The sequence below is a fragment of the Gallinula chloropus genome (genome assembly GCF_964237585.1).
Source record: "Gallinula chloropus genome assembly, chromosome: 10".
Taxonomy (NCBI): domain Eukaryota; kingdom Metazoa; phylum Chordata; class Aves; order Gruiformes; family Rallidae; genus Gallinula; species Gallinula chloropus.
Window position 1 is genome coordinate 15,081,239 of NC_140095.1, and position 14,710 is coordinate 15,095,948.

Genomic DNA, 14,710 nt, shown 5'->3' on the forward strand with positions numbered 1-14,710 from the left:
TGAAATATCAGAGTTGGGCTCTAACGTCTCTGATGAAGAGTTCCTGTAAGTAGCAATCAGAAATAACCTGCTAGCCTGAATAGGACAGTGTAAATAACTGGCCATAGAACAAACTGATCTTATCTTCACTTCCAAAAGACCTTCTGATGACAGTGATGCATTTTATGTTACGTAACGTGCACTATATGCTCATCTTGTCACACTGGTCCTCTGAGTGCAGGTGTGCTGTCTCCAAAGAACACTACTAACGCTTGAAATATGTCAGGCTTGAATAATCCATTCCTTTTTTTCTGAGGCTTTGCTCCATTCCCACTTCCTTAGCAGGCTGTTCGGAGCCTTGAGTATCTGAAGGAGGGGAGATTTCACAGCTTCTCTGTGAAATCCATTCCAGTATCTGATGACCTTCACTGTAATTCCCACTCCCCAGTATCTAATCAGAGCTTCCCCTGTCAGAGCTCGTATCCCTCGCCTTTCTGCTGTGTGCTATCCCAATCTTCTCTACAACCAGCCAGTAGGGAGCTGAAAACAGCAACAAGAAATTATTCTGCTGGGACAGCACAATAACCGGTGTCAGCCAGAGTTTTTTGTGGTTAAAGAGATTATTCTACACTAATGACCTCATAGACATCAGCAGACATGAAGGGGGTATCCCAGCTGCTTGCTGGGAGGCTGATGCTGTGGAATGGTTCCTCCATACAGCGGTGCTGAGTTAAACCCTGCTGAATCTTTGCAGGCAAAGAGCTAGAGAGCCCAGTGCAGAGTGACTGGTTTCAGTTTTTAGAAGGAGAAAGAGGCATCACTTGATCACAGACTGAAAATTGTAACTGCTTTTCTAGTAGTACTCCTTTAAAAATGTTCAAATGATGATAGCAGGCTTGCAGGGGCAAAGAACTGCAGTTTGAAACAGCACTGCCAGGTCTGCTTACCCTCCCTCTCCCCAGAATCTCAGTACACTACCTCTATTAAGCCATAGTTGCAGAACAAAATTTTACATTATTTACATTAAAACAAGCTAAATTTTCATGGTTTGGGGTTCCCCCAACATCTCAGTGCCTACTCTTTTTTTTTTTTTTGAGTTTTAAAAACCATTCATATAACCATAGCAGTTTCAGCAAACAAAAAAGCCATTCAACTGCTTGGCCCTGATCTCATGTTGGCACACTGTACAGCCCCAAATCAACCAGTGGAGAGCTCAGCTGCCTGCAGCTATTTCCAAATATTACCCAGAACTGCTGCTTTTCAAAAAAAAAAAAAAAAAAGTTCCTTTTTATTTATTTCAAACTAGTTGACACAGAATTTGATCCAAACCAAATTCCTGACCATGAAATAATTGTTTTTCCAATCAGTCTTCTGATGTGAAAGGGCAAACATACACTAGTCAATAACAAATCTTATACATTTTATTATTATTATTTCCATGCACTTCATCATTTGTCCAACAACTTTTCATCAAGTCACAGATCTGTTGTCACTGAATTTTCTACTGCAGGTGTCAGAAAAAACCTAGTTTGTCTTAAGTCCCATTTTAAAATGCTTAATATAATCTGAAAAGGAAAAAAATACACCCACCCTGGAATTGTTATTTTACATTTAACATTCACATTATTATTTATGTCCCATCTCTGCTGTCCCCTGACATTTCTGTTGCTTAGGCAGTCCACAGCTGAGGCTGCACAAGTGTCTGCTGCTCCTTGTATCTGTATCCTCCTTCTGACAGCAGCTGACAGTCCCGCTGCTGGCAGGTCCTGCTGAGTAACAGGGTACTCCTGCTAGGGTGGACTGGCTGCCTGCTACAGCTGCTTGGTACTCCTCCCTCCTGCTTGAATCTTCTGTGGAAGACCTTACTTCACTGGAATCAAGCTTTATAGTCCATAAAGAGTGGGAAACAACTGTGCCCAAGAGAAGAAGGGCTACATCTGTCTATGAAAGTATAGAATGTACAGTAAGGAAAATGTAAGGACAACTTACCCAGTCACCCAAAAAGCTGCATATCAGCCACACTGTGTGGACAGAATCTGGACTAGACGGTGTTTGGTGTATGTCCTGCTGTGCCAAGCACTGCACAGGTCTGAAGGCAACCACAGTTCCTAGCAAAGCTTACAATTGCACTTTAAACAGACACATGACATTGCTTTCTAATTATTTCCTCTAAGTTTCTATCCTATCTCTCCAAACTACTCCACCCTTGAACTCTGGCTGCCCACTCTTTGCTCACCTCCTGCTGATCGCAGCCTAGAAGAGGTTCTTTGTCTATTCAGAGCCCAGAGTTCAACTCCTCACCTTTCACTAGTGCTGTGGAAACTTTATGAGGGTTTAGGCAAAGGCGATGGGGGTGTGTTCCAGAGCCGGAGCTGGCTGTCCCCTCCCAGACAAGTCATGTGAAGCCAATGCCATGTCACTGTTAGTCCTGGCAGCGTTCCCTGTGCGTACGCGCGCGCTGTCATTCAGTTAAGCTTCTGGAATACATCTCTGCAGGTGAGAGTTTTTCATCAAGAGTTAATGGCTGTACTGGGGGATAAAGAAGCTCCCTATGCCTTAAAGATAACTAGTTTTTGTAATGCACTAGCTCACATTTTGAGCGCAAAACCAGCAAGTGACAGTGCAACTGGATGGGTCAAAGGTGTATTTGTTAAAAGCAGTAAGGGTAACTGTGGAATTTGGCAAAAATTCCCCAGCAGTCCAGTGTTCATCATGTTGCACTAAAAAATACGAATTACACCAATGCTGTTGCTACATAGTGACCTCAGCCAGTTACAGGTACTGGTTCCATCCTAAGGACGAGGTGCAAACAGGTTAGAATGTGCTTAGGCTCTGTTGTCTGTAAATATGATGTTTACAGATCATAAAGTCTGTAATTATGGTATTGCAGACAGTAAGATATAATTTGCAGTAGCACTGATCTTTATTATGCAAATGTGGCCCCAATCTGTGTTACTTACCTAATATACAGTGTAGTATTATGAACTAAGCCCTGAGAATTGAGGCTGTTACTTGCTGTAACTTTCCAGATTTATTTTTCCACTGAAGAGAAAACAAGAAACATCCCCTCTGCCTTGCAGTTAGCCTTGCAGGACCATGCACAGGTGAAGCAACACATGCTCTTATTCTGTAAGTAACACCTCAAGCTAGCAGCAGCTAGAGCAACATGGATGATGGTGGTGCCTCTGTCAGCTGTGCCTGGTTTCTTGTACCTACCACTACATCTGTATTTCTATCAATTAACTTTTCTCCTGGAAGAGTAACACTCTCAGAACTCCTCTCCCAACCTCAGGCTGTTTGTTCTCTTAGTGCTGTAAACATTCACTGTTGCTTCATTTCAGACTTCAGACTATGTTCCTGTTCTCATGGACACTTTCTCTTGACTAACAGAAACTATTCCCCAGTGGGGAAAGAGTCTGTACTTCTTAGCTGTTGCTGCTAATTGTTATCATAGACAGCAGACTCAACAGGGAAGAATGTGATTCCTTCCAACTATTCCCACACGTGCAGAGGAGGAAGTGGAAATTGGCATTCCAGGAGAGGTGAGTGTGGTATGAATGTTGTCCTGAGCAGACCTTTATTTGGACTTGAGCATGCCCTGGGAGAACTGTTCATCCAATAGTCAGAAGTGGGTGATAAGCCGGTGTGTTTCCCAGGCCTCAGTGCTTCTTAATAACCCCAGTTCAATTCTGACAAGGGTTATCTCAGAAATATTTATGCTGAATAGGAACAGGCAGCTCAGCATCTTAGTCATGAGGATGTAAATGTAATTTACCTTCTGCTCCAAGTTGATGTCTAGGGTGGGTTGACAATAAACTAAAAGCTGCTTCTGCCTGTGGGCTGTCCTGTGCCCTGCACCGATGCCTTCACCATGAGCCCTCCAACGTCTGTGCAGTCTTTGCTGAGGCAGGCAAGAAGTCTGATTTCTTCTCAGCAGAAAGGCTTTTTGATCAGACACTTCACACATAACTTCCCTTTGTTGACTCTCCACAGTATTGGTAATAGTCACAGCCTGCACTGCTCATTGCAAAGAGCTTTAGGAGAAAAGCTATGAATTCTCTTTCAGGGTTGTACCGACCCACACGGATAGTTCACTTGAAGAGGCATTCTGAACTTAGTGCCACCATCCAGTGCTGCAGGGGTACGCTTTGGAAACACCTCTGGATGTAAAGGAGTGCCTTGCTGTTACACTTCAGGCATGTTCAGCCATAGTTGCATCTTTTAACTCTCAATTTATGCTTTAAGATTTCCATAAGTAAGTTTTCAGCCATTTGTGGCCCTGTTCCTAAGCTCCACAGGAAACACACAGCTGTTTCCAAGGGCAGGATCCAGAACATGCAGCTCACACTGGCTGACGTGAAAATGTTGAGCTAAAGCCCTTTTTTGCACCTTATGATGTCATAGGTCTACACACACAAACTACTGTGGTCTTAACAAGCATACAGAGGGCATGAGGACTCTTCAAGAAGGTGTGTTGGAGTGCTGGACCTGGAAACAAGTTTGGTAACTTCTAAATACAAGAGCTATGGGACTTTTTAAAGAGCAGGGTGCCTTTTCCAGCTACTCTTCGCCTTTATTAGCCATGATGAAAATTAGGCATGATTGAAAAAACAGATTCTGATCTCCTGGAGCATAATGTTTCCAGCTCTCACCACAAGTACTTGTAAACATCCTTGAATAGATTTTTTTTCAAACTATATGCACACTGTTAAACGTTACAAGCATAATTTATCACAAGTGATTATTTCCTGCAATACATTTTTCATTAGAGTAGCAAGCCACATGTGTTTTCAGTGTCCTGAGAAGATTCATCCTCCCTTTGACCTGTATTCATCATACCTTCTACTGCTGGATTTATGAGCAAGAAAGAATTATGCATTTTACTATGAACCTGTTAGGAAACCTCCCCCACCAACCAGCCTTGTATTTACCAAGTGCTGTAATCAAACCTGCTGTATTTACCTGCTAACAATGTATGTTTTCCTGCACAAAATCCCAAACTCAAGTGCCTACAGGAAGCAAGATGATTACTTTCTCCTAATCTAGCATATTGCATAATATATAAATTATGCAACGCAAGAGACTGCAGAGCTGAGAAGGCTAAATTGATATCTATCTATCATCTATAAACTTTGAATCAAAATAACATTCAATAATGGCAGGTAATCAGATGCTGACAGCACCAAGGTCACTTGATAGAGAGCAGTACTCAGAAAAGCCTCTGATTTTCTCAAAGTTACATTTCTGCTGAGGTATGAACATTAAACCTGAGACACTGAACTGTGTCTGCAGTGTGAAAGGTAACCACGATTCATTTCTCCAGTTGCCCGTATCAAAATGGTAGGTAGCTGAGAGTGGGTGAAAGATTCCAATGAACACAGATGGTGGGCAGGTAGCAATTCCGGAGCAGTACCACAACCCCAGTACTCCCTAACAGATGCAACCCTGCCCAGAAGGCTGGCAGTCTAGAAGGGAAATACCATCTAAGCTTCATTGTTAGTAGACAAGATTCCAAGTAAACTGCACATCTACTCTCAGCCCCAGCCAGCCTTGGCTGCTGTGTTACACAAGAAGTTACATTATGCTGCTTTACCCAATACAAACTGCTGTTCCTAACGTAACTTAAACAGCGTTTCTGGAAGAGGAGAAGCCACCCTGAACCTCTGCCAGACATAGTAGATACTCAAACAGCTTCTTCTGATGGAAGAGGCAGAACTTCCTCACGTAATGGCCTCAATACACACAACAACATATGAGCAACACGTGCCAGGACAGCAGGGGTTTGCCCTCACAGCCTTGCCAAACACACCGTCACTCAGCTCCAGAGCCCTGCGCGCCCGTGGCTGGGTGCTTGGGAAAGGCCCGAATCCACGGGGAGCCGCCGGCCTCGCAGCGGCCCAGGCCTGACAGAGGCTGCGGCCCAGGGGTCTCTGCTGTCCCCCGCTCGTCTCCCTTCCTACCCGAGGGTGGCCGCTAGTTCTTTTGGGGACACTGAGCCGGGGCATGGTGCAGTCCCCATCCCAGGGGACGCGGCCGCGGGGTTGCTGGGAGGCTCCCCGCGCCGAGAAATCCACCCGAGCCCCGGCGCCTGCCTCTGGCCGCCCGGCCTCGAGGCCCTGTTCGCTCAGGGAGAGGCGGGCACCTCGCTCCTTTAGCCCTCCCCCCGCCCGCCAACTTTGGGCTCGCCCACCGCCCGAGGCGCAATGAGTCCGGGCGAGTCCATTGGCTGCCCTTGGGGGAGGAGAAGGGGAGGGCAGCTCCTCAGGACGCCAAGGCCTTTGCGCAGGCGCGCTCCGGGCCGAACCCCGCGTGGCGTTCCGCCTCCCCCGCCCCCTCCCTTTCCTGTCCTCTCCGCGGGAGCGCGCGCGGTCGCGGGGCAGGCGCGCGCAGCAACGTAACGTACCCCGCTGCGCGCCCCTGAGGCTTTGCCATATCTCTCGCGAGAGCCGAGCGCAACCCGGAAGTCCTGCCTTGTCCGGCGGCCGTATCGCGCCTGCGCGGAGGCGAACGGCCCGGCCCCGGCTTCCGGGCAGGTAGCGTGGGGGCGGGGAAGGCGATGGGGAGCGCCGGAGCCGACGAGAGGCGGGGGGGGAGCGAGGGCGAGAGCGGCGGGGCGGCCCGCAGCCGGCGGCGCGGCGGGGCCCGGCTCCCGGAGCGCGAGCGGCGGGGCCCGGCGGCGCGCGAGCAGGTGCGGGCGGGCGGCCCCGGGCGCGGCGCGCGACCCCCCGGCTGAGGGGGCGGCGCGGGGCTTGGGGTGGGGGGGTGAAGGAGGGGGAGGGTGTCCGGGCCTCCGCGGGGCTGGCGGCGGCGGGGCATGGGAAGGGGCGTCGTGCCGCGGGGCAGGCCCTGGTGCCCAGGCCGGGCCCTGGTGCCCAGGCCGCGGGGCCTTGGCTGGCGGGCTGAGGCGGGCGAGCTCCGCTCGCGCTCGGCAGGGCTGTGGCGGCGCTCGGGCTGAGGCCCTGCCGGTCGCTCCCCGCTCGCAGAGCTGCGGGGCCGTCTTGCCCGTGTTCTCGCAGGCGGGGGAAAAGGGCCGGCGGCTTATCCCGGTGTGGCGCTGCCGGAGCGGCCGGAGGCCCGGGCCGAGACGCCTCCTTCGGGGGTCCCAGCGTTACGTCAGAGAAGCTCCCGTGAGCGCTGTCAAGCGCTGTGCTGCTGCCGCCGGAGCCGGCGCGGTGGCTGAACGGTGCGTTAGGCCGTGAGGGTTCCTCTCTTGTACAGCTCCTGCCACAGCTTCAGAGCTTGTGCCGGGAGAAGACGACAGGGAAAAATGCCTCGTTTTGTAAACAACTGGGCTGTTAACTCTGCGTCTGCCTCTGCAGCCTGAACGGATGCTCTAGATTTTCTTCTCGTTCGGCCTGTTTACAGGAAGTGATACAAGCCACAGAAAACTCGGCGTTAACTTTAAATGCGCTTTTTGAACTTGAGCATGGAAGTGGGAGCGGCTCTGTGAGAGCATTCCCTCTTCTATGTAAATCTTTCTTCATACAAAGCCTTGTTTATTTATCCGTTTACCACAGCACGCTGATAAGATCACACAGCTTGCAGTTCTACGCTGCCCTCTAAATTCCACGTTGGCTGTCTTCACTCTGGTCCTTGCAAGATGCCAGCAGCCCTTGCAGAGAACAGCCAGGTTATCTGCGAGGTGTGGGCAAACAACCTGGAAGAAGAGATGAGGAAAATTCGAGAGATTGTTCTAAGTTACAGCTACATTGCAATGGTAAGTATTTTACTCTTGATGTAATTGCCTAGTCAAAGGGGTTTGGGAGGAAGGGAAATGAGTTGATTCTTGAGTGAGAAATTACTTCCCTCTATCCCTGTTCAAACTGAGATGGAGGTTAAGTGTGGTGAAGAATCAGGAAGCTTTTCAGTAGAAGCTCTCCTGAATTTAATACAGGTAGTACTGAGTATTTAATGAAAGATGGGGAAGAGAGAGACCACCTTAAACGCTGAATTAATTTCATATTTGCATATTCAGCATGTATTAGCTTATGTGGCAGAAAATGAAATGGGTCATGTGTACAGCTGGGTTTAAATCTTCAGCAGCGTATTTGTCTCTGTTTGGTTATGGAAGAGTCTGTGTGTTGTAGGACAAAAGACCAGCAAGTGACAGCTAATCAGCTGGGTTGTCTCCTGTTTAACAGGGTCAGATATTGACTCTAATGGAAGAAAAATATTTTGGATGTAGATAGGACTGTGTATTCAGACAGCTCCACTTAAGATAACTGGAATCTCCCCCAGGTGGGAGGAATCTCTCCCTGCTTTTAAAAGTCTAAGTTCTGCCAACTTTGCGTAGGAATGCTAAGCTTCAAGATAGGAAAGGTCCTTAATAGAAGCATGGCATAAAAACACGTGCCCCTGCACAGCATGTGGTATTTCAGTGCAGAATGTTGTGTGACTATGGTTTTCTTCTTGTCATATGTCAGTGGGAAATGAGCTTTCTTGCTTCCATTCGATCTTGTTCAAAGTGTGCTTACGACCTGTTTTAGTGGCTGTGCTGTAAGAGCAGACCCAAAGAATCTTGGGCAAAGGAGAAATTTTCTCAGGTGCACAGCTCTAGATTCTTCATGAAAGTTTTTGCATGTGGTTTAGTCAGTAGAAGTTAGGTGACCTAGTCTGAGAGTAAAAATAGTATGGAAGCTTGGGTTTCAGCAAAGATAGCGTGCAGTCACTGGCCAAGTAAAATGTTTTTCATCTAATTAATCGATGGTTGCCCTGTTGTTGAGGTCTGTGCTGATGGGCAGTAGATTCTGTTAATGTAAGCATTGGCTGTTCCTCAAAACCAGTCAAAACACTATCTGGACTATTGAATGAAGGTGGTCAGAGTGCAAAATTTAACTTCTCTTTGGAACATGGAAGAGCACTGAATAAATAAAAGTCTGGTTTAGTAGATTTAGGGAAAACAAGGGAGTTAGTATCTTTCTCCCAGAAAGGACTTCATTTTCTAACAGTTTTGTTTTGGAATGAAACAAAACTGCAGGAAAGGATACCTGTGATAAATGAATGAGCACAATAGTTAACAAATTCTGTAGGGTTTTTTCAGGGTCTGACTTGCAGCAGTATAAAATCTGTGTGAATGTGGAAAAGGAGAAGAAAAATCTCACAGAATGCAGTGCTGAGACCTGCAGGTGTGGAACCAAATAGACTCCTAACAGAGTGATAATAAAGACTACTAATGAGGCAGTAACAAAAGACTTTCCCCTTCTCTCTTAGGACACAGAGTTTCCTGGGGTCGTTGTAAGGCCAATCGGTGAATTCCGCAGTTCCATTGACTACCAGTACCAGCTCCTTCGGTGTAACGTTGACCTGCTGAAAATCATCCAGCTGGGCCTGACTTTCACAAATGAGAAAGGAGAATATCCTTCTGGCATCAACACCTGGCAGTTTAACTTCAAATTCAACCTTACGTGAGTCTCTTGAGCTGAGGAATAATCACCTGCTCTGTCCTGCTGAAGTGAGGCTTCCCTTAGCCAGTGTCCATATGTTCATTGTTGCTGGATTGTTCTGAACAATAAAAATTCAGATTCTAACCCAGATGATGTGGGAACCTGTTTTGGCATGACAGGAGTGAGCAGTGTTTTTGGAAGTCCAAGCCATGCCAAAATTCTATCCTTTATACACTTTGTAAATAACCTATCCCAAATAATTGTATGTGCCTTAATCCTTTTTCTGCAGCAGCCTTGGAGCCTTTAACTTTATACTTTTTTTTTTATGTATATGTATATCAAAACATCCATCTCTCTCTTCTAAAAACGAATGTTTTCAGATAAAAAAGGCACCTCTTTACAGATTTGTGCTAAAATATAAACTGGGATCTAAAAAAAAAAAAAGTGGGTGTGACCATCACACCTCTTGAGGAAAATGAATCTTGTTAAATGAAGCGTGGCAGTTGTTCTTGTGTCCTCTGTGCTGCATGCTGTAGTCACAGTTGAAATAAGTTCATTATTATGTCCCCTTTAATTGTAAAGACAAACTCAGCTTAATTACCATGAGAGCTGCCTGGAACTAAAGAGAGGGCTTAACGGGTAAACCCCCATGTTGATTGGAAATCAAGCTGTATTTTTATGCAATTATCATTGGAAAATGTTGCAGAAATTTATAGCTGGTGTGTGCAGATCATGCAGTTCTTGAACCCCAAAGTCACAATATTTACTTCCATATATTTGTGAGCCTCTCAGAAGGACTGAAGTCGAAGTGAAGTGGTTTTCACGGTGTGATCACTTCATTTGATTCAGTTACCATATTTGGCATGAATTTTGCTCTGAGTGTTGTTGTGTTCCTTCCTCCCCCCTGAAAAAATGGAACAGTGCAGTACAAAAGTCTGTTCCCTGCTCAGCTCCACTGAGCATATCATCCCTCATCACTGTCCTCCTTCCTTCCTCGAGTGTTGGTCAATTTTGTTTACTCCCGGAGACTGAACGGGTGATGATATGCTGGGATGTGCTGTGAAGTGAAAAAAAAGCAGCCAGGAATGATGCTCAGTGCTCTAGAGTTTCATGTCTTCTGGTTTGGGACAACTCCCCTTTTCCCCGTGCTCTCATCTGTGGTGCTTTTTGCCTTGTAGAAGGGACCTTTTTCAAAATGCAGATCAGTTCTGTGGAGGGTGGGATCTTTGGAATATTCACTACAGAATATTAACTAGTTATGATCATGCATGACTGCAATAGCTTGTTACAGATGTGGGAGGCTGCAGTAGCAGTATTAGAACCAATTCAATTTGAATTTTCTTGAGACACAAATGTGGAACCCAGAGATAGCCAAATGGTCCCTCTCATTTTTGAAATACAGTGTGGGGGGTGGGAATTCTGCTAAAATGAGCCTGATTCGGTAGCACCTTCAGTACAAAGCTGCTTTTCTCCCCCAGGGAGGACATGTACTCTCAGGATTCCATAGACCTCCTTGCGAGTTCTGGGCTGCAGTTCCAGAAGCATGAAGAAGAAGGGATCGATACCCTGCATTTTGCTGAGCTGCTTATGACATCTGGGGTTGTCCTCAGTGACAGTGTGAAATGGCTGTCCTTCCACAGGTAGGTCTGGAATGGACACTGACACTATGAAGTGAAAAATCTCTTTTTGTTTGCAAAATGCTGCTGGTTGTATCCATGAAGATTGATAGAGATTTTAAGAAGAAGAATTAGCAGCTCTACAGTTCTCAAAATAAGCTTGAAGATACAAAGGCCAGGTTTAAGGAGTAAGGACGCTTGGCACTTTGTTTTGTCACTTACTGTGGGCTGGATTTTGTGTATGTGTTACTTGCAAATCCTTCTGCACTTCCAGGTTTCCTCTATGAAAGAGATTATTAACAAGTTGAAATGTGATTTCTATGCTTAGTAACTTGCATGCATTGTACAGTAAGGGTTTTTTTCTTCCTTGGTGTTCTCAGTTTCCATGTCATGAGAGAGAGAGATCTGCATAGTTCAGATGTCTTGTAGCATTTCAAGCAACTTGATTACAAAGCTTCTGGTTCTTGATGTCATTGCAAGTGAAAGGACTTGAGGGAGAAGGAGATGGTGGCAACAGCTGCTTTTACAGGGTTTCCTGCTTTTCTGTATTTGCCATAGGTATAGGAACTTGCAGTGTTGGGAAGAAAAATATGAGGTAGATGAGAGCATTCGAAGTCCTACTTTGACATAGATGATCAGGATGCAGTCTGGTTCTGATCCAGCCAAATTAATCAGTGTCAGAAAATGGGAAGGTCTGAGAGCTACAGCATATAAACCTTGTGAAAAGTAAGATACTGATGCTGATTGAGTTACAGGTGTTGCCTGCTTATCTGGTTTCTGTGTGTTTTTGTTTTCAGTGGTTATGACTTTGGGTACATGGTGAAGTTGTTGACAGATTCCAGGTTACCAGAAGAGGAACATGAATTTTTCCATATCTTGAACCTTTTCTTCCCATCTATCTATGATGTAAAATACTTAATGAAGAGCTGCAAAAACCTCAAGGTACTTGTTTCTCCCCAGCAAGAAGTGATGGATAGGCATCAACACTGTGCATGTACAGTAAGCCAAGTGACAGAATGGATGTGTATGTCAGGTCTTGAAACTGGAATGTGTTTAAAAGCTATAGTCACACATAAGCACCTGTGACTGCATCTGGTAGATACTGCCTTTCCAGTTTTAGACTTAGCAATATATACATCATATAGGGAACATTTCCATAACCTTCCAGTTTGTGTTATCTGTAATTTCAGAGGCTAATTATAATTCAGCATGTGTATCTTCATGGTGCAAGGCAATTTCTTCTTACATGAACTATTACGTGACTTGATTAACTGGTAGATACTCAGGGGTGTGGGAAGTAATTTATCTACAGAATCGCAGCCTTGTTTGAGGAATGGGGAGGGGAAAGGTCCAGCATTTGTAACCTGTGAATATACCTGCAGTCATCTCAAGCATCTGCAGCAGGAAAGCAAGGTACCTGTGTTTGACAAGAGTATTTTTGTGGTTTTGAACAGTGTCTACCACTGTGTTTCACAGCTGGTGAGTGTGTACTGCTGGAACAGTCATTGATTCATCATAGCCAGTGCTTGCCCTTAGATTTTGGAGAGGTGTGACAATTTTGGTAAGAGACGAATCCTCCAAAGTAAAATCTGTTCTGTTCTGATGGCAGGGTGGCCTTCAGGAAGTGGCAGATCAACTGGATTTGCAACGGATTGGGCGACAACACCAGGCAGGATCGGACTCTCTTCTTACGGGCATGGCATTCTTCAGAATGAAAGAGGTACTGCAGTGTTCTTCATGCTTCTCCTTTCTCCAGTTCCTGTCCACAAATGTGGGCATGAACATGGTGGGTTTTGTTTTGGGTTGGGTTTTTTTTTGAGCCTGAATGGCCATGAGACTACAAACTGTCAGTAACAGGAATTGTTGATATTGGCAGACTTCTTTTGTTTACTCCTCATTCATGTGCTTATTTTAGTTCTCACACTGTATCTTAAAGGTGGCTGACTTCTAATGAGCTGTTTAATTAGCATTGATTGAGTACTTTCTGATTTAGAGGTGCCATTAAACAATAACTTTTTTTTTTCCTCCAATCTGCAGTTATTTTTTGAGGATACGATTGATGATGCAAAGTATTGCGGGCGGCTGTACGGCCTCGGCACGGGAGTGGCTCAGAAACAAAACGAAGATGTGGACTCAGCCCAAGAGAAAATGAGCATTTTGGCCATTATCAACAACATGCAGCCGTGATAAGCGGCACCCCTCAGCAGAACGTGGTTACCATATTGGCAGCTGCTGTCCTCAACCATTTTCCCCAAGTGTCTCAAACAAAAGGCATTACAGTGTACAGCCTGCAGTTTTGCTGAAGAGCTGCATCTTCATTTGAAACCCAGAAGAGAGTTGACTGAATTCCTAATGCCAGCATTTGTGGTTTGCCATCTTTTTAATACTAAGGGCAAAAGACAGAACCTCCTGTGTATACATCTGTTTTTTTCCTCTTTATACTGTACAGAATCTGCAAGGAAGACGTACCGGTATTCAGCAGAGCTAAGGGTCTGGAAATCCAGTGAAAACGGACACAGACGTGCACACAAATTTGCAAACTGTGCTTTATAAAGCTTATTTTAAAACTTCTGCATGTTGTGAGGGTGACTGCTTCACCTCATGTTTTGCTTATTTTATCTTTGTGTAGTCTGTGGAAATTGCTCCCTTTGATCACTGCAGAGGTTTGGGAACGGATGACATTAAAAATGATCCTTGCAGCTAAAAATATTCAGAGATTTGCTTTAACAACAGTGGGAAGGGATATTACAGGAGCTGATTTGATCAGCTCTCCATAGTTTCTCTCTGATCCAGGTTTGACCCATACTGAGCCTCTACTGAGTTCTTACGGGCATTAATAAACTGTTCTGGAAATTAGATTCTGAGAGAGCCTAAAAGCTCACCTTCATTCAAGGACAGGGGATTGGACCAATACTCTTGACTTCAGTTTTCTTCGTTTTAACCTACAAATTTTTTGCTTCCCATTGCAACACAAGTAGTTCAGCAGGTGGATGAATATTTGTTCCTCTTCTGCCCCCCTTCTCCAGCCTTTAATTTTACTATATGCATATCAGCAGTCAAAACAGCTCTACTTCTCTTTATTATAAACACCTGAAAAGTAGCTAGAGGATGGAAGAGCAACTTGGGATCCTGACATTTAAAAGATGAGCTATAGTACCTTTTTCTTCCCAGCATCTCTTAAAAATGTCTTAAAAACCAAATAACCAAAACCCTTTTGGACATGGCAAACTTAAAATTTTAAGACTGTCTTGCATTTTAAACAAGCTCAAACAGTCCATTATCAAGAGTTGAGGTCTAGAGCTGGTATTTAAAATGCTTGTGAATAGTACTTGTTTTTAATTTTTGTAAAATAAATTTTTTTTTTAAAACAGGCCTTGGTTTGGATTTTCCATCAAGCACTAAAGCTCCAAACTTCAGCCTTTGGACTCAATTTGAGCAATATGTGCTCAAAGATGCTCAAGCTTCCTTTACTCTTTTATGATGTACCACAGTGGTAGGTTGCTTTTGAGGTTGTACATAGGTGAATAAAGTTGAGCTTAAGATCTCTTTGGGGGACTTGTATTCTCTTTCTCCTCGTCTCTCAGTGCAGCTAGGAGGACTGTGGAGTATTCTTTCAGTACAGCACAGCCACTTCGTGACAAAGCCCTTTTGCTCATCTGCCCTGTCTGATGTTCTCCAGTTCTTGGGGCTCTTGCTTCAGGTGTAGGAGGGCCGTTGGGTTAGTCACTAGCT

At 45.3% G+C, this 14,710-nt stretch overlaps 1 protein-coding gene across 1 annotated transcript; it reads left to right on the forward strand.

The window, feature by feature from the left end:
• Positions 1–7,579: 7,579 nt before the first annotated feature.
• On the forward strand, positions 7,580–14,346 carry CNOT8 (CCR4-NOT transcription complex subunit 8; the record flags this gene model as incomplete). Its single annotated transcript, XM_084268433.1, has 6 exons — positions 7,580–7,696; positions 9,190–9,383; positions 10,841–11,002; positions 11,776–11,920; positions 12,588–12,698; positions 13,016–14,346. 6 exons carry the CDS (start codon positions 7,580–7,582, stop codon positions 13,163–13,165), a joined length of 879 nt encoding a protein of 292 aa, XP_084124559.1. The 3' UTR covers positions 13,166–14,346.
• Between the last annotated feature and the right edge of the window lie 364 nt (positions 14,347–14,710).